Here is an 18,541-nt window from a genome sequence, read left to right on the forward strand (position 1 = left end):
GAGACAAGCGCCACTTCCGGCGGATCAGGCACTTCCTCTGAGGCCCCGCCCCCGCCCCCAGGGGAGGGCGCGGATTGGCCCGTTTGAAATGCGCTGGCGCGAGCTCACCTGGGTTCACGGCGCATCTCCCGGCTTTAGCGGGCTCCGCGCTTGAGCCTGCGAGTCTCGGTTCCCGCGGTCGGTCCCTGCGGCCCACGGTCCGGGTCAGGCCTCCCAGTGGAGCCCAGCGTCCCGCGCGCGCGTCTGGGCAGCGCGGAGTCGGCTGCCATGAAGCCAGCGTAAGTACTGGGCCGCCTCGCAGGGCTCGGGGCGCGGTGAGGGGGGCCGGCGTCTCTTCACGGCCACCCCTGCTGCGGCCCCCAAAGTGGACGCCCCCACGAGGGCCTCTCGGGGGAAGCCCGGGCACTGAGACCCGTCCCCGTCTCGGACCCCCCCGCACCCCCTCCGCCCGCCGCCGGGAGCTGGGCGCCCGCCTTCCCGCCCTGGCCCCCAGAGGCCGGGAAAAGTCGGCCCCAACTCGCGGAATGGGGAGGTTCGGGCTTGGACCCCGGTTTCCGCTAGCCGGCTTGCCATCCACCGGTCCCGGAACCGCCTCCTCCAACCCGTTAAGTTCCTCCTTTCCCTCCGGGGCCGCCGCGCTCCCAGGGTGCATTTTTGCCAGGTGGGTGAGGGTCGGGAGGCAACAGTGGTCGAGTGTGGGGCCGCGTGTTGTGCTCCGGTGTTGGCGGTTGGGTCGGTGGTCTCAGCCCCCGGCGAGCTCCGGCATTCGTGAGCACTGCCTGCTTTTCTTAGCCTGGCACTGCGGCCTTGAGACTAAGGCCATTCCCTTAAATAGACCAGTTACTGTACTTTTGCTCTATTCTTTGGCCGCAGCCAACGCACACACCCACATTCCTTACTAATAGTTGGGGACATTTTCCGTGCAGCAGAATTCCGTGACCGCTGCTGGGTGGAGGAACACTTGTCCAAAGAGGGTGGACTTTATAGTGACCACGCGTAGCCCAGTCGTTTGCAAAAGGTAGCTTGTTTTAAGAAGCCAAAAAGTTAGAATCTTCATCTTTAAAAAAATGTGGAGTTTAAGTAAACCTACCATGGTATTTTGCACTTAAAACATTAATTTGCTTCTGTTTCATCTGAGATATTGAGAAAATATTTTAAATCTATAGTCCAGTCAATAATTTTACTTAATTTTAGTATTAAATGTTCATATCGTCTGTAGATAAATGTGGGGTGGGCAGTGGTGTGTTACAGAATTGGTGAAACAGGTCAAAATACCTTTTTCTATTGTCCCTATTAAAGAAAGCAAGAAATTGCAGTATGGGGAGCACATTTTGTTTGGGGTCAAAGGATGACGGTTTTGAGAATTCAATAACCAGTTCCTTGGAAGTACAGACCTAAATCTTGATGAAATAATGGATTCCTCCATGTGCATGTTTATGACTTGAAGTTAATTGCTTATCAGTCTGCTTTGGCAAAGGCTTTTGGCGCAATGTCTGTGTTTGAGGGCATATATAAATGTTTTTTAAGGTAGGTGTGGTCAATTATCTATAGATGTTTCAGGTTTGTAGTGCCTCTGTAAAATTGTTAATCAAGAAAATATACAAGCTATTTTAAGTAGAGAACCATTCTAAGAGTACATAGGTACAATTAGTACCAGAAATATCTCCTAAATCCAATTTAAATTACTTTCTGATTACAAGTGCCACATGCACTATTCTACTAATGCAATTTATTCTTATTCATGTTATTTGCAGAGGAGGGTTTTAGAACTGCTGAGGAATCATTTTATAAACCCTAGGAAGGTTATCCCTGTTATCAGTTATATATAGATGAGGTTTTATATTTTAGTGTTGAACTGCAATATTTTCTTTTATCTATGACCAGGAGGACTAAGACACCTAGGAAACCTCTAGTGAAAAAAGGATCCCAAACAAGTCTTAAAGACCCAGTTGGGGTAAGGTCTCCCTGTGAATTTCTGTGTGTACCTTTTTTCTTCAGTCCTTTTCTGTCTTATGTATATGGAAGGGATGGAGATGTGGAAGTGGGAGTCACCACTTAGTTAAATGGGTAATTGAAATTTTGTTTCTATGAGGACTCCTTAGTCCAGTAAAATGAAGTCTTTGGTTGTTGACTGCATGCCTCCTGTAACTAATTATAATTTGAAGGGTTAGATAATGAAAAATATTCTTCACTTGTCTCAGAGAATTCTTCATACTCTCTCAGATGGAGGGAAACTTTATGCCTGGGTGAGCATCCTCTCCCATCTTTAGGACTGTGGTATAGTAACTGACAGTGTGCTTTATGAAGAAAGCCCAAGCTCCATGCTTTACTGGGACCAAGTTTCATAAAGATTCTAGTATAGAACAGCTTAATTCTAATGACTACTCATAACTGCATATACTTCACTAGTTTCAGGCTTGGGAACTTTAATTTAAAAGCAAATAGCAAATAAAAGGTTAGTTTGCTCTGGGGGTATTTTGACTGTCTCCTTCACTGGTCCCGGAGTGTGTTTCTTGGTATGAGTTGAGGGAACCAGATGCTTGGCACATATAGCTGAACAGTTTTTCTTCAACCCTATCACTAATTAAGACATTTCAGATCTTGGACTTACTTATTTGTATATTAAGTGTTAAGCTGGCCAATTTTAATTGACTTCCAATTCCAAAGAGTTCCAACAGCTTTTCAAATAATTTTCACTGTTATATGTTACTGATTTTGAGAGAGATTTTTATATTACTGGCAGTACAACTTTATGAAATTGGTGCCAATAGTGAAGAGAAGCTGTGATTTGATGGTGTTACCCAAATTAATTTTATGTGTATTTCAAATCTTTCATTTCTAATATATGTGCTTGCGTTTGACAATTTTGTTTTCATAGCTCTTAAGTTTACATAGATTTCCTACATGGAGAGACCAAATGTTTGTTGAATGAATAAATGGGAAGCTTCATTGAAAAGTTAGGTGAAAAATCAACCTTTGTTCTTTTTAAGCACCTTCCTGTATTTCCAGGTATACTGTAGGGTGCGCCCACTGAGCTTTCCTGATCAAGAGCGTTGCATAGAAGTGATTAATAGTACAACTGTTCAACTCCATACTCCTGAGGGTTACAGATTCAACCGAAATGGAGACTATAAGGAGGTAATTGCTGTTTGGAACCAAGCTATTTTACCTGATATGTTCTTTTCTGAATGGCTTTTCCTTTTTTTAAATTTGACAAGATTTGTGTGTTTCTATTATTTTGAAAGACTTATTTGCTTAACTATAACTACCATATCTTAAGTATTTTTAATTTCTACAATGAACAGACACAATTTTGATTTAGAGGCCTGCTTTTGGAAGATTTCCTGTGCTGGACATTTTTTACTGTCAAAGTCAGGGATGGTTTAATGTGGAATGATGTATGACTGTTAGGCAGTTACACACATAAAATTTCATGTATGGCGAGTAAAGTAACAATAGGCATTGTGTACTTGTATCAACTCTTAGGAAGTGTTTTTATTTTTAGTAAAATGTTGAGCCAAGTGAGTTCAATTCGGTTCAACAAACGTTGCACTAAGCTGAAAGGTGGAAGGAGATTTTTAAAAATCAGTATTATATGACTTATTTGGGGGCACAGACAGCAAACACGTAACCCTTATATAGAGGGACAGAAACACAGGTTTTCTGAAAGAAATGGACTATGGAAATGCAGAAGGAAGGTTTAATTCAGGCTGTTGTTTCTACTTCCACGTTGCCATTCACTCTGCAACTGCTCCTGTGGAAACTGCTTGTCAAAAGCTCAATAGTGGCCCCTTTGCCGCTATGTCTGCATTATAATCTGTGCCTCGGCAGCACTGTCCTTCCTGAAGCACTCTTCTGTCTCCCACTCTCCATGTGCTGTCTCACTGGCCACCCTCTGTGGGCTCCTCCTCCTTTTCTAACCTCTACATACTGGGTTGGGCTACACCTACGGCTCTCTTCTCTATCTTCTTTTCCATGGCTCTGTGTGTTCATATGTGGTAATTCTGGAATTTTTATCTTAGCTCTAAACTCAAACATGCACGGCTTGGATGTCATATGAGCATCTCAAATTTTTTATGCCCAAAAGAACCCTATTTTTTCTCCTCTAAAGCATTTTCTCCCCTGACTTTTCTCAGTAAAAGGTGTTTGCTCAAGCCAGAAACCTTATTCTTTCTCTTGTCCCCTCCCATGTCCTATTCACCAGTAGACCTTATCAGTTCTACTCCAATGTCTATCTTGAAACTGGCCTTTCACTTCTATCTCCACTGCCACCACCCTCATCTGAGCCCTATTATTAATCACCAAAACCAGTGCTTCTCCAACGATCTGTGGTGAAGAACAGTATTTTTATTTTCAAAATCATCACTGATACTTCTGTGCAGCTCTTTCACAGGGCACTAACCCTCTGAGTTAGACAACAGGTAACTGATTTTATAATTTGCCTAATGAGATGAGCCCATGGATCACATACTGGGATGCTGCAGCCATGTCAAATGGCTACAAAGTTTCTAAATATTTACTCGCGATGTTTATGATTATCTACCCCAGATTGGAAAGAAACAGTTCTCAGAGGGGCACTGATTTGCTGACCATACTTTGAATGACACTTAAGTCTAACTGGACTGCCAGCTTCCCACTCTGAATTTTCTCTAATCCATTTTCCACAGAGCTGCCAGAGTGATCTTCTAAAGCATAAATCAGATTTTACCATTTTCCTGTTAAAACCATTCAAGGAATAAACTCTTTAAATTGGCAAAATCCTTCTTAATCTGCCTTCTCTCTCTCCACCCTCATCTCACATGTCCTTCCAATCCTTCTGAGTTCCTTGGATAAGCCAGAATTCTGCGTCAAGGCTGTTCCCTTGGCCTGGACTTCTCTCTCCTTCGGCTCTTAGCACAGATGGCTCCTCATCCTTAGGCTTCATCCTCAGTGTCACTCCTCAGAGTGTGTCTTGCCTACCTCATCGAAGTATGAGTCCTCCTCCGCTTCTCTCTGGGTCTGTACTTTTGTGCTTCCTTGAAAGCATTTAGCACAAGCTATTGATTTATTTACGTATTATATTGTCTCTTTCTGCTGCTATCACATAAGCATCAAGGGGATATTGGCTTTTATTTGTCCTGTCCCCCAAACACTCAATAATATGGATTAAGCAAGAATGAAGAGTCTGCTTCATGGAGGAGGAGGCCTTTGAGGATGTAAAACAGGTGAAAACTGACTTACTTAATTCCAATTATGTATAAATAGTACAGAAAGCTTGGTGGGGATTAAGTCTTCACTGCCTTGTCACAGAAGGCAACAGTGGATATGGAAAGAGCACTGGGCTGGAAATGGCTGGACACTAATGAGCCCCAGGAGCATGGGCGGGTTCCTCCTTTAATCTTCAGTTTTCTTCACCTGGAAAGGATTTGTTCATGAGGTTTTTGGGGTCATCTGACTAACCTGTCAACACTATCCTGTGTGTATCCTTTCAGTTCTAAGATTCGTTGTTCTTTTCGTGAACTCTTAAGATGTTTTTATAGGTTTGGAATAAAAACTTCCACAAAGGTGAAAGCCTAGCGGAAGCAGCTGTGTAAACTTTAACAAAGTTATAAAATGAGCATAGTAATTACTACATAATAAAACATCAGAGGGTGTAACAATGAAACGATTCACTACCATCTAAGGCAGTGCCTGGGACATGGGCAGTGCCAGTTGCTGCTGCTATTATTACATATTTGAGTGCTGATTTATACATATCTCCTTTTGGCGGACAAAACTAATTTAGAAAACTTAAGGGTCATGGATAGTGATGTCTAAGCAGATTGAACTTCAGGTAAAAGGGTGTAAAACATCAAAGGGGGACACTTAAAGGTTATAATTCATAATTAATCCTAATGAATTTTCATGCACCAAATAACTTAGCATTGACATTCATGAAGCAAAAATTGTAGGAAATTCAGGAATCTTGCAGGAACAACTGCAATGCCTGCAATCAAATAAAACTAGAAAATAACAAAAATAGAAATAATAGAACTCCAGGCCCTGGACAATTAGGACATTTTAATTTACATTGAAGTATATTATATTTACAGTTCAATTCTGAGACAGGGACCATGGGCTTAGACAGAGTAGGGTGAGGGCCTCCAGAAAAAGCAAGGCAAGATATTTACAGTCAAAGCAATGTAACAGTGTAAAGTCCCTATCGAAACTCTGTGTTCAGCATTATGCAAAGTCAAGGTCACACTAATTCTCTAGGGTAAAGATACCAGACTAGGAATATAGTCATCTTCATTGAGATCAGTTAAAGGTCAAAAGGCCAGGAGCAAGTTGGCCTGGAACGTTTGAGTGTTCCACAAGGGTATCTCAGCATAACCCGTGACTTCACTGTAAGCAGCCCTGGCAAACAGACAATAACCCAGCCCACCCTGGGGACAGGGCAGGTGACACAAGTCCACACCCTAAGCCCTCAGTTCCCCAAAATCCTCAACTGCCTATAAATCCCCTAGACAACACACCACCCCGGGTTCTCTTGTCCCCTCCTGGAGTGAGCCAGAAGCTCTTTCCTCTCACTTTATTTCTAAATAAAAAGCCTCTCCCTGGCTCTCCTACCTTGGTGTTTGCTAAGTTCATTCCTCGACTCTGCAAACAAGAACTCCGGCATCAATTCTACACATCAAAACATTAGGCTATCCTAATGATAGGAACAGCATGGACTTACAGTGTGAACTTAATGCCTTATTAGAACGGCAGAAAAGAGAAGCCACGCCCAATCCAAAGACCCCCTTTGGCAAGTAAGTAATACATTCACATGTGACACTGGCTTAAGGGGAACCCTGCCCAGTGGTTTCTTCAGGCATCAGGCATGATATGCTATTTTAAATGACACCATTATAAAGAAAAAAATATATGAAGTAATGGAAGTATATGAAGTATGAAGCAGTAAAATAGTATATGAAGTAATGCATGAGGATTTTCACAAGTCTGACTGAATCTTTTGATTTTCTTTATCAATTAAAACAAAATCAGCCTTAGTCTATGAAGCATTAGTGGACTTACGACTTTTCTACATTCTTTTGGTACTTATTACTGTAAATATTTACCAGTTTGTAACTTATAATTTAGGTTTGTCATGAATTTTTAAAGCAAGTTTAAAGATTATTCAGCTTTTATTTGCATGTCTATATCTTGAATGTTCATAAAGAAACATCTGCATAAGCTTAAACAGATATATTTCTAAGCTAGAGTGGAATCCACTTAGGTGCTTTTTGTTTTTTCCTTACGCACAGACTCAGTATTCATTCAAGCAAGTATTTGGCACTCACACCACCCAGAAGGAGCTCTTTGCTGTTGTCGCTAATCCCCTGGTAGATGACCTCATTCATGGCAAAAATGGTATGATTCTTGGAGTTTTGTTGGATTTCCTTTTCTCTCCCTCTAATAAAACTTTTTTGATACTTGTATATTTGATTCATGTTTGACCTTAAATTCAGATTATTTGTTAGTGTGGTGTTAGGCCTGCTTTTTTGAGTTGGTTAATTGTAAGACAATGAAGAACTGTAGTAAGTGGAGGGCTTTCAAGATATGATCCAGTGTGACTTTTAATATGTAACTTAGTATGACTTGCTACATTGTAGGTCTCCTTTTTACATACGGTGTGACCGGAAGTGGAAAAACTCATACAATGACTGGTTCTCCAGGGGAAGGCGGGCTACTTCCTCGTTGTTTGGACATGATCTTTAACAGTATAGGGTCGTTTCAAGCTAAACGATACGTAAGTTTAATTCTCTTATGTTATGGCTATTTGACTATTTCACTGAAGGACCTAAGGACCAAGATACTTGTGGATTCAGTAGTAGTAATGGAGAATTAAAACACTGGATATATTTTTAAATCTTAAGTATGTTTAAATATTAAACATATAATGTTCCTTATTTCTTAAATATGTTTCTTATTCTAAAGTCAAATTCTAAAAATCATGGTCTGCTTTTTCACCCCCACTCCCTAGGTTTTTAAATCTAATGATAGGAACAGCATGGACATACAGTGTGAACTTGATGCCTTATTAGAACGGCAGAAAAGAGAAGCCACGCCCAATCCAAAGACCCCCTTCAGCAAGTAAGTAATACATTTACATGTGACACTGGCTTAAGGGGAACCCTGCCCACTGGTTTCTTCAGGCATCAGGCATGGTGAACATCAAGTGGAAAAGTTAGTCTCCCAGTTCACTTTAGTGAGGTCCACATTGAGGAATGTTCTTAAGCGGATTTGCTCAGATATTCTCTGGTTTTGAGCACACTGTCCTTGAATCACCTTTTATTTAGAGAAGGTGCCACTCTGGGTGGGAGAACGTATAAAAAGCAAGTGCTGTTTATCTGGGAGGTCAGGGGGTACTGTTGGCCCATCGTGTGTATGAATCAAGTGCTCTGTGCATTTCTGCTTGTAATGACAAGTCACTCACATCAATAGTTTCTTTCCCCCTTGGGATCATTTACTTTTGATATTGACTCAGAATGTGTAAGATCAGACTTTCTTTTCTTTTTCTTTTTCAGACGACAAGTAGACCCAGAGTTTGCAGATATGATAAATGTACAAGAATTTTGCAAAGCAGAAGAGGTTGATGAAGATAGTGTCTATGGTGTATTTGTCTCTTATATTGAAATATATAATAATTACATATATGATCTATTGGAAGAGGTGCTGTTTGATCCCATAAAGCCTAAGTAAGTAGTAAAAAGAGCCCATCGTAACTACTTAACCTTGGGGAGGTCACTTGACCTTAATGAGTCTTAGTTTTTTCTTCACTATAAATGGGGATAATATTTAATACTTTTATTTTCAAAATGAAACACCACTTGTGTACCATGCAGTTGGGGCTAAATGAGTAGTTTTATTCTTAACTAAATATGCAGCTGTATTAGGGAACCAGTGGGCTAACGCAGCTAAGGAGAAATAAACCTGAATATTTAGACATTACTTTTGAAAACTCTTAGCCCTGGGCTGTATTTTCAGGGACCTTAATTATATAAGGAAGTGTCCCCCTATGGCTGTGTCCTGGGGCTACCTTTCATAAGCTGACAGTGTTGGTAAGTTTGTAGCCCCATTAACCATCTGTGGTTGGTGATACCTACAGGGTGGACCAGGGAGCTGTTGTCTGTACAACTAATACAGATTTTTCCATCACTGATTAATATGAAATGACATCTGTATTGTCATTCCACCAAGTTGAAAGACTACTCTTGATTTCCGTGGGTCTTGCCTTTCTGAGACTAAAGACCAACTACAACCTGGTATCACAAACAATACATCTGGAATTTCATGTTTAATGTTGTCTTGTTCCTGAGCTGATGATTTTGTTCTTGAGCTCAGCTCAATGCTTATCTTCAGTGCTATCTTTATTAGGGCCTCAGGGTATAGATAATATGAAGACCTGTGTCTTGCTAAAAAAAAACCAAATTCAACTGTGTAAATCTGAAGATCTAATAATTGGCTTCAATAAGTGACTGACGAATTGGGCAGCATTCCATTTAGCATGTAGAGATGCTACAGGGAGTCTTATAAAAATGAAAGGTTTTTATAGGAAGGAGGGTAGGGCAAGAAGTTTTTAGCAAAAGAAGGGATTGTTTCCGGCAAGGTCATCTTCCCTTAGGGAGAAGGGCAGGGAAGTTTCCTGCAGATCAGCTCACCTTTTTGGAGGATGGAGAGGGTCTTATGGGACAGATTATTTTGTTGCTGACTAGAAAATTCCTGATTATTAAAAGCTCACATTCTGGAATAGGTTGAAACTGTGAAACTATAATTAAGTCTTGGTTTTTTGCATTTGGGGACAAATGACTCCACTTTGGGTTTGCTGTTTTTTTTTTTGTTTTTTTTTTAACAGTCTTCAATGTAACTTGTGTATCTCTAATCGAATATTATTGGAAAAACTGCATTTAGAAAACCGTTAGACTAAGACAGGTGTCAGTATATTCACTTCTATTTACATTAAACAATTTATAGACTAATTACTTTCCCATTTGTTTAAAGGATTCAGTTGTGTGTACTTTTCTCTAAACTTTTGTATTACCATTCATTGCTACAAATCAGTTTCCTATCTACACATGTGCCAAGTTTGCTTTGTTCTAAATAAGATTATTTGCAAAGGAGCCTTATCTTGTTTTTAGTTACACAAGTGAAAGATTGACAAATGTGACTTTGTGTGCCTTGTAATCTTGCTGGTAAGTCCTTGAATGAAGTCACAGGGTGCTTATTTAACATTTAGTTCAGATTTAATTTGCTGGTGGTGTTTAACCTGCTCTTTTGAGCTGGTTAACATTTAGTGTTTTTTAATACAAATAAGAAATATTACAATGGAGGGTTTTTAAGATATGACTCACTGGGACTGTCACATGCTCTGGACTGAACATGCCGCTGTGAGCTGGCTGCTGTAGAGACAGTAACTTCTACCTTATTCCTTTGGTAGGTGGAACAGTTGCAGCACACCCATGAGGAACACAGATTTTGTGTATGTTACTGGTGTCGACTCTTTCCTTAAGGAGGGTGCAGTTGTACTGGTGGTTGGCATCTGTGGCATGTTTGTATGTAGGCAGTCTTTCATTGGCACTGAGCTGGCTGCTACCTCAGCCCCTCCTTGCTTCCTGAAAAATCTGCCATCTACTTAGTGATGGTGGCTGGTAAATGTTTCTACCCCGACCATTTACAAGACTGAGGTCAAACAAGCAGCACCCTCTTCATTCTCACCTTACCGTACAGACTTAAACTTGACCAGCCACTTTGAAAAGACTGCCACTCCTGGTATATACCAAACTCTTTATGTATTTTTTTTTTTTGCTGACAGTGAGGTCAGAACCAACTCTATCTGTTGATCTTTTAAAAGTTAGGAAAATGCTAGATTTTATGCTTAACCTGTGCATGTGATGTTGCTATACTACTACTTCCAACTCCAATTGTTCAGTAAGTGTTGTCTCCTGTGCTTTGTTAGAACAAATTAGAGCAAAGCATTTAAAACAAAATAGGTTTCTGTTAGCCTATTGTGTTAACTAATCTTGACTACACATATCCTTAAACTTATCCAAGTTTAATATTTTCCTGGGGTCTTGCTTAGGCTTCTTTCCCTTTAAGAATAGATGTCAAGTTGCCTGGCATTTTAGTTCTAGTTTTAAGTTGAGATACTACTATCTCATAATTTATGAAACTAACTGTTTTTTTTCTTTGCCATAGACCTCCACAATCTAAATTGCTTCGTGAAGATAAGAACCATAACATGTATGTTGCAGGATGTACAGAAGTAGAAGTGAAATCTACTGAGGAGGCTTTTGAAGTTTTCTGGAGAGGTTAGAAACAGAGTTCAAGTCAGAAAAACATAAAATGATAACTGTAACCCTGAGAGTTGTTACTGCAATCTGACAGCAGTATCTTTTAGTAGAAAGCATGAATACTGAAATGACTGAGTTCAGGTTTGACAATGATTTCTCTGTCATCATAGGCCAGAAAAAGAGACGTATCGCTAACACACATTTGAATCGTGAGTCCAGCCGTTCTCATAGTGTGTTCAACATCAGATTAGCTCAGGCTCCTTTGGATGCAGATGGAAACAGTGTCTTACAGGTAAAGTTGTAGTGTGGAGAATTTCTCATGTTCTGAGTCCTTCATTTTTTTGTAATTAGAGTTAATCAGGGAGGTTTCATTGCAGTGAAGATTGTTCTAGAATTAATATGTATGTTGGTGATGATTTACTTTTTAATTGTTCCAATAGTGTAGTTTAGGGAAACTGGCTATTGAATCTTAGAGCCTGGAATTTTGCTATGATAAAACTTTATAAATCTTTAATAGAGGAGATAAAATAAAAATGTGTGATTTGTTTTATTTCAGAAGACTCATTTTATATGTGGAAATTCAGTTAATGACTTTAAAATGTCAGCAATGAATTTTTCACAGTAGGGGACAGTTCAGGAGATGGCAATTCTAAATTGTTCTCTTGGCTGAAAAGCTAGCAGGGCCCCCATCTGCTAATCACTATTTACTGCTAGGCCTGTCATACTATGATGAGGCTTCCATCAATTAGCAACAGCATTTGAACCTAAATATAAATCATTTAATAACTTTGAGCTATTAAAGTGTAATTCCATTCAAAACTCTATCATGGAGGTTTCCAAATGGCAGGAGGAGATGGTACAGCATGGTACTGAAGATCACCAGGATTCAAATTGTGATTCCTACTAACTAACTAGCTATCTCAGCAACTAATAAACTCTTCATAAGGTTGTGAGAATTAAAGGAGGTAATGCATATAAAGTTCTTAGTCCAATGCTTGGCTTATAGTTAGCATTCAATAAATGTAACTAGAAAATGCTTATAAGTCAAGCCTCCATATACATTTGATTTCCTTTGAATCACATGTAGTATATAAGGTATCTGTTCTGTACCTCTTGGTTTTCATTTCCTATTGTCAAAATAATTAGAGTATTATGAAATTATTAGATTGTGAAGTTACTAAATATCTGATAATGCAAAAATTTAGGATAGCTCTTTCATGGACTCACTAGCAGATATTTATTGAGCTCCTTATGAGTGCTAGGCACTGTGCAATGTGCTGGAGATAAAATGGTTGAAAGGCAGAGTCCCTGTTCTCATGCAGCTTACAGTACAGTGTAGAAGACCAGACAATAGGCAAGTCATCATTACTGTCATGAGTGTATTTAGCATATACTTTTGCAAACTCTTCCCCCCAAATATGTATCCTTTGCCCTACCTGTACATTTTGTACTGTGCAAATAATATATTCACAGGACTTAATAGTTTGTTGATTTGAATATATTTAAAGAACATTAGATACCAGTTATAACTCATATTGTGGCATTGTGAACTTCCCTTTAGGAAAAAGAACAAATCACTATAAGCCAGCTGTCCTTGGTAGATCTTGCTGGAAGTGAAAGAACTAACCGGACAAAAGCAGAAGGGAACCGATTACGTGAAGCTGGTGAGCAAAGCATAGTACTTTTTGCAACAACTTTAAAACACTTGCAGTGCCAGTTATCTGCTTATTGATGAGTGGTTTAAGTATAACTGCCTTAAATTTGGTTAAGAGGCCAAGTTTAGTGGTCAGTGCTGTTCAGTTATGGATTGGCATCCACCTGCTACAACACACTGATGTCTCAAGAATGAGGAAAAGTGACTAAAATAATACTATTCATATTGAAACAGTCTGTTAAAGCTATTGCTAGTATTGTCAGTACTAGGTCGTTAATATTCAGTGATTTAACAATTCCAACATTCACAGTGGCAAAATTCTTTGACTACAAAAACCACTTGAAAGAAACCTGTGTGTGTTTTTTTAATCTTTCATTTAGTATAGCCATTCATGTTATGTTTTATGTAACAGCTGTGGAGTACCTACTGTGTGTAGGAATGAACACAGATATGAAGGATGAAGCTCTGCCCTGGAGTGCCCAGCCCAGGACAAGAGAGAGGCATAGGACTAGACTGTGTCAGTAGAATGACAGACGTGAGCACAAAATACTGTGGGAGTACAGAGTAGGGCAGTGTCATCTAGTCTGTGGGTATATGCGGTGGCGTCAGAGTTGAGGCACCAGCTCTATGAACAACAGGATTAAAGGCATCAGGGATGATCAAGCAGCCATTTGTAAACAGACCAAGTCTTGTGAGAATCTGGCAGGTTGAGGTGTGGAGGGTGTGGGTTGCTGAACCCTGACAGCTGAGGCAGGAGAACAAAGCAAAGGTCATCAAGCTTCTGGGCTATAACGTTAAAAACGTCCGAATTTAATCTTGAATAATGGTGGCTACCAATTATTAAGGGACTACTGTGTTTTATAGTACCTCATATGTCTGGGCTTGATTTCTTGATTCTGACTTTTCAGGACTGTATCATACCCATTTTTCAGATGAGGAAGTAGGCTGGGAGAAGTTAAGTAGTTTTCCCAAGGTTGGAGCCTGGGTTCAAACCCAGGGTGGCTGGACTGTCAAAGCTTGTTTTTTCCTACTGTTACACAGCCTCCCCTTAAAGTCAATGCAAGATTAGTCTTTAGAAGGATCATTTTCCCAGTGTAGAGAATTTACCAGGGGCAAATCTAGAGATCTGAAAAGCAGTTAGGAAACTTTTGCAGTCATGCAGATGAGCAATCGTGACCCAGAGGCAAAGGTCAACACACCTGAGAGCTAGTTAGGAACAGGGTCTACCTGGATATAGAGTAGAAAGAGGAGAGGGCAAATCAATGAATATGTTGATTGAGGAGAAGCAGTTTGAGGTGCAGGTATGGGCAGTCAATGAGTTCTGTGTTGGATATGTTCAGCTTATTCAAGTGGAAGTGCCTAGTAAGTGGACGCAGAGCTACATGGATTTGAAAGGAGAGAGATTTAACTTGAGGTTTATAGGTTTAGGTTTTGCCAATTAAGAAATGTGAAGCAATGGGGAGACAGGATATCAGATACGAACAAGCTGAGCCTTGAGGAGAAACAAAACGTTGAGATGATTAAAGAGCCTGGGAAGGAGAAAAGGTGGTAGCTAGTTGACTTGTGAGATTGTGAAATGACTTACAAAATGAACACACATGTGTACATAAGAGGATGGGGAATCTGGAATCCACATGACAAAAGGAAGGATTAACCTCAATGAGAAAAGAGGTTTACCTGGATTGGGAAGAAAGTGGAATCCTGAGGCATCTGATATTTCAGGGAAAAAAATAAAGGACTTATCAGTGTTGAGCAGGATGAAGAACTGGTGTGACAAAAGTTAGGGAGTGAGAACTAGAAGAAAAGGAGGTGTTGTTGGGGCATATGACAGCCTCAGGTTTCTAGAGGTGGTGAAGTTCTGAGTAGATAAGGTTTGGGGTTTGGGCGTGTTTGTACAGCTACGATGGTAAAGGGTAAGAGAAAGATTTACTGGAGTTGAGGACGTCAGGGCTCTCTGACAGCATGTTAGGGTGATCCTCCTCATAAATACTAAAATGACCCTGGAGTTGGCATGGAAGAGAAACATTTGAAGGCAGCAGCTAGGAAGTAGGAAAATGTTGCTGACCTCTCTTGCTCACCATCCTTAAAAAATGTCAGGCTTTAGAGGGGCTCAAGATGGTGGCAGAAATCTCCTCCCCAAACCCTATATAGTATTGAAAATACAACAAATACAACTATTCCTAAAAGAGAGACCAGAAGATACAGTACAACAGCCAGGCTACATCTACATCTGTGAGAACTCAGCACCTCTCAAAAAGGGTAAGATACAAGGCCGTGACCTGGCAGGACCCGAGTACTCCTCCCACTGAGCTCACCGGCAGGTGGAAAAGAATCAGAGTGGGGAGGGAGTGGAAGCACAGGACTACTAAATAACCAGCCCTAGTGATCTGCACCAGGAGCACAGACACACATTGCATGGTGTACTGGATATTAGAGAAACAGAAAAGTAAAATCCGAGATGGAGTCTGCAAGCAGCCTGCCATTCACTCCCCCTGGCTGGCGCTACAAGCAAACTGGCTGACCTGCCACGGCTGTGGAGCAGTCGTAGAACAGCCCCACCCACAGCAAACACACAGTCTCCTCCCAGTGCGCAGCTAACTGGGACAGACCCAGAGGCTGCTGCTGGTGCACAGCTGCCCGGTACACACAGAAGACGCTGGAGCAAGGTCCGGAAGGCACAAAGGGGCACCGTTCTCGCAGAAGAACACATCGGGTGTTTCTGCAACGCCCCCGCAGGGCCCGGCCCTAGGCTATCCTGAGGGCCGCCCTGCCCATGGCAGCGGAGAAGGGCAAGGGGACCAGAAGCAGGGAGGGACTTTGTTCTCCCAGCTGACACACATGCCACCTGCCTGCGACCACTTCTATCGCCATGAAAAGGCAAAAGAGTCTGGTCCAGTCCAAAATCACTCAGACAACCTCAGAGAAAAGGCCTGGTGAGATAGATATAACCAATCTTCCTGAAAAAGAATTAAAAATAAAAGTCCTAACCATGTTGATGGACCTGCAGAGAAATATACAAGAGCTAAGGGATAAAGTCCGGATGGAGATAACAGAAATGAAACAATCCACAGAAGGTCTTAAGAGCAGACTAGACGAGGTGCAAGAGACTGTTAATGCAATAGAAATCAGAGAACAGGAATACAGAGAAGCTGAGGTAGAGAGATAAAAGGATCTTTAGGAATGAAAGAATATTAAGAGAACTGTGTGACCAATCCAGACAGAACAATATCCGCATTATAGAGGTACCAGAAGAAGAAAGAGAAAAAGGGATAGAAAGTGTCTTTGAAGAAAGAATTGCTGATAACTTCCCCAAGTTAGGGAAGGAAACAGTCTCTCAGACCACGGAAGCCCACAGATCTCCCAACACAAGGGACCCAAGGAGGACAACACCAAGACATATAATAATTAAAATGGCAAAGATCAAAGACAAGGACAGAGTCTTAAAGGCAGCCAGAGAGAAAAAAGATCACCTACAAAGGAGAACCCACCAGGCTATCATCAGACTTCTCAACAGAAACCTTACAGGCCAGAAGAGAATGGCATGATACGTTTAATGCAATGAAACAGAGGGCCTTGAACCAAGAATACTGATTCCAGCACAATTATCATTTAAATTTGAAGGAGGGATTAAACAATTTCCAGACAAGCAAAAGTTGAGGGGATTTGCCTCCCACAAACCACCTCTACAGAATATTTTAAAGGGACTGCTCTAGATGGAAGCACTCCTAAAGCTAGATAGATGTCACCAGAGAAAATAAAATCACAGCAAAGAAAGCAGACCAACCAAATACTAACTAAAGGCAAAAAACAGAATCAACTACCCACAAAAACAGTCGAAGGAAACACAAAAGAGTACAGAATAAAACACCTAACATATAAAGAATGGAGGAGAAGGAATAAGAAGGGAGAGAAATAAAGATTCATGAGCCTATGTTTATAATAGCTTATTAAGAGAGTTAAGTTAGGTGGTTAGATAGTAAAGAAGCTACCCTTGAACCTTTGGTAACCACAAATCCAAAGCCTGCAATGGCAATAAGTACATATCTATCAGTAATCACCCTAAATATAAATGGACTGAATGCACCATTCAAAAGACACAGAGTAATAGAATGGATAAAAAAGCAAGACTCATCTATGTGTTGTTTACAAGAGACTCACCTCAAACCCCAAGACATATACAGACTAAAAGTCAAGGGATGGAAAAAGATATTTCATGCAAACAACAGGGAGAAAAAAGCAGGTGTTGCAGTACTTGTATCTGCTGACTTCAAAACAAAGAAAGTAATGAGATAAAGAAGGACATTACATAGTGATAAGGGGTCAGTCCAACAAGAAGATAAGACCATTGTAAATATCTATGCACCCGACACAGGAGCACTGACATATGTGAAACAAATATTAACAATTAAAGGAGGAAACAGAATGCAATGCAATCATTTTAGGAGACTTCAACACACCAATCACTCTAAAGGACAGATCCACCAGACAGAAAATAAGTAAGGACACAGAGGCACTGAACAACACACTAGAACAGATGGACCTAACAGACATCTACAGAACTTCTACACCCAAAAGCAGCAGGATACACATTTTTCTCAAGTGCACATGGAACATTTTCCAGAATAGACCACATACTAGGCCACAAAAAGAGCCTCAGTAATTTCAAAAAGATTGAAATTCTACCAATTTCTCAGATCACAAAGGCATAAAACTAGAAATAAACTGTACAAAGAAAGCAAAAAGGCTCACAGACACATGGAGGCTTAACAACATGCTCCTAAATAATCAATGGATCAATGACCAAATTAAAACACAGATCAAGCAATATATATGGAGACAAATGACAACAGAACAAAGCCCCAACTTCTGTGGGACGCAGCGAAGGCAGTTCTAAGATGAAAGTATATATAGCAATCCAGGCCTATTTAAAGAAAGAAGAACAATCCCAAATGAATAGTCTAAATTCACAATTATTGAAAATGGAAAAAGAGGAACAAATGAGGCCCAAAGTCAGCAGAAGGAGGGACATAATAAAGATCAGAGAAGAAATAAATAAAATTGAGAGGAATAAAACAATAGAAAAAATCAATGAAACCAAGAGCTGGTTCTTTGAGAAAATAAACAAAATAGATAAACCCTGAGCCAGACTTATTAAGAGAAAAAGAGAATCTACACATATAAACAGAATCAGAAATGAGAAAGGAAAAATGATGACAGACACCACAGAAATAAAATGTCAGGCTTTAGAAAACAAGCAACTTTTACTCAAAAAGGCAACAGGGCCCAGAGGGAAGCACTACCCTTCTGGCAGATAAAGGGTAAGGTAGCAGGGCTTTGTACTATGGTTGCAGGGTGAAACCTGCAAAAGTCTCTCAGAATATTTATGAATGAGTAACATAAAACACATAGGGTAACAAAGGAATCCAATTAGATTGAAATGCGGTTTTTGAAAGTATTCCTAAAACATTTGTCCTATAGTAACTTAGATGCTTCTTTATTAATGCCTTAAAAGACCCATCAGCAGGTCTGATAACTATATAATTTTAAAGTAGAAATGAACATAAGTATCTTGAGATCAGCAATAAACTGTAATATG

At 40.4% G+C, this 18,541-nt stretch overlaps 2 protein-coding genes across 11 annotated transcripts in view; one reads left to right on the top strand and one right to left on the bottom strand.

Annotated features, from left to right (window-relative positions):
* The window catches only part of LOC108385027 (uncharacterized), a 45,763-nt gene that overhangs the window by 12,029 nt on the left and 15,193 nt on the right, over window positions 1–18,541 (bottom strand). For 2 of the 4 annotated variants that reach the window (XR_005059028.2, XM_073212088.1), the window contains exon 1: window positions 109–1,864. The exons of 1 other annotated variant lie outside the window; for it this stretch is intronic. Coding sequence is in view for 1 of the 3 variants with exons in the window: in XM_073212088.1 (XP_073068189.1) it covers window positions 109–652 (544 nt within the window). In the remaining 2 variants the exon portion in view is untranslated. Of the gene's footprint in view, window positions 1–108; window positions 1,865–18,541 lie in introns of those variants that run through there. One more of the 4 variants, XR_012120770.1, reaches the window with a different exon arrangement.
* Window positions 145–18,541, top strand: part of KIF23 (kinesin family member 23) — a 33,139-nt gene continuing 14,742 nt past the window's right edge. For 4 of the 7 annotated variants that reach the window (XM_073212078.1, XM_073212081.1, XM_073212083.1 and 1 more), the window contains exons 1-11: window positions 145–278; window positions 1,885–1,954; window positions 3,010–3,138; window positions 7,266–7,371; window positions 7,614–7,750; window positions 7,985–8,094; window positions 8,529–8,699; window positions 10,439–10,480; window positions 11,197–11,309; window positions 11,462–11,583; window positions 12,853–12,955. In XM_073212078.1, the coding sequence (XP_073068179.1) occupies window positions 268–278; window positions 1,885–1,954; window positions 3,010–3,138; window positions 7,266–7,371; window positions 7,614–7,750; window positions 7,985–8,094; window positions 8,529–8,699; window positions 10,439–10,480; window positions 11,197–11,309; window positions 11,462–11,583; window positions 12,853–12,955 (1,114 nt within the window). In that variant the 5' untranslated portion in view covers window positions 145–267. The remainder of the gene's footprint in view (window positions 279–1,884; window positions 1,955–3,009; window positions 3,139–7,265; window positions 7,372–7,613; window positions 7,751–7,984; window positions 8,095–8,528; window positions 8,700–10,438; window positions 10,481–11,196; window positions 11,310–11,461; window positions 11,584–12,852; window positions 12,956–18,541) is intronic. The other 3 variants (XM_073212079.1, XM_073212082.1, XM_073212084.1) reach the window with 1 other exon arrangement.

Source organism: Manis javanica, chromosome 8 (genome assembly GCF_040802235.1).
Source record: "Manis javanica isolate MJ-LG chromosome 8, MJ_LKY, whole genome shotgun sequence".
Lineage (NCBI taxonomy): Eukaryota > Metazoa > Chordata > Mammalia > Pholidota > Manidae > Manis > Manis javanica.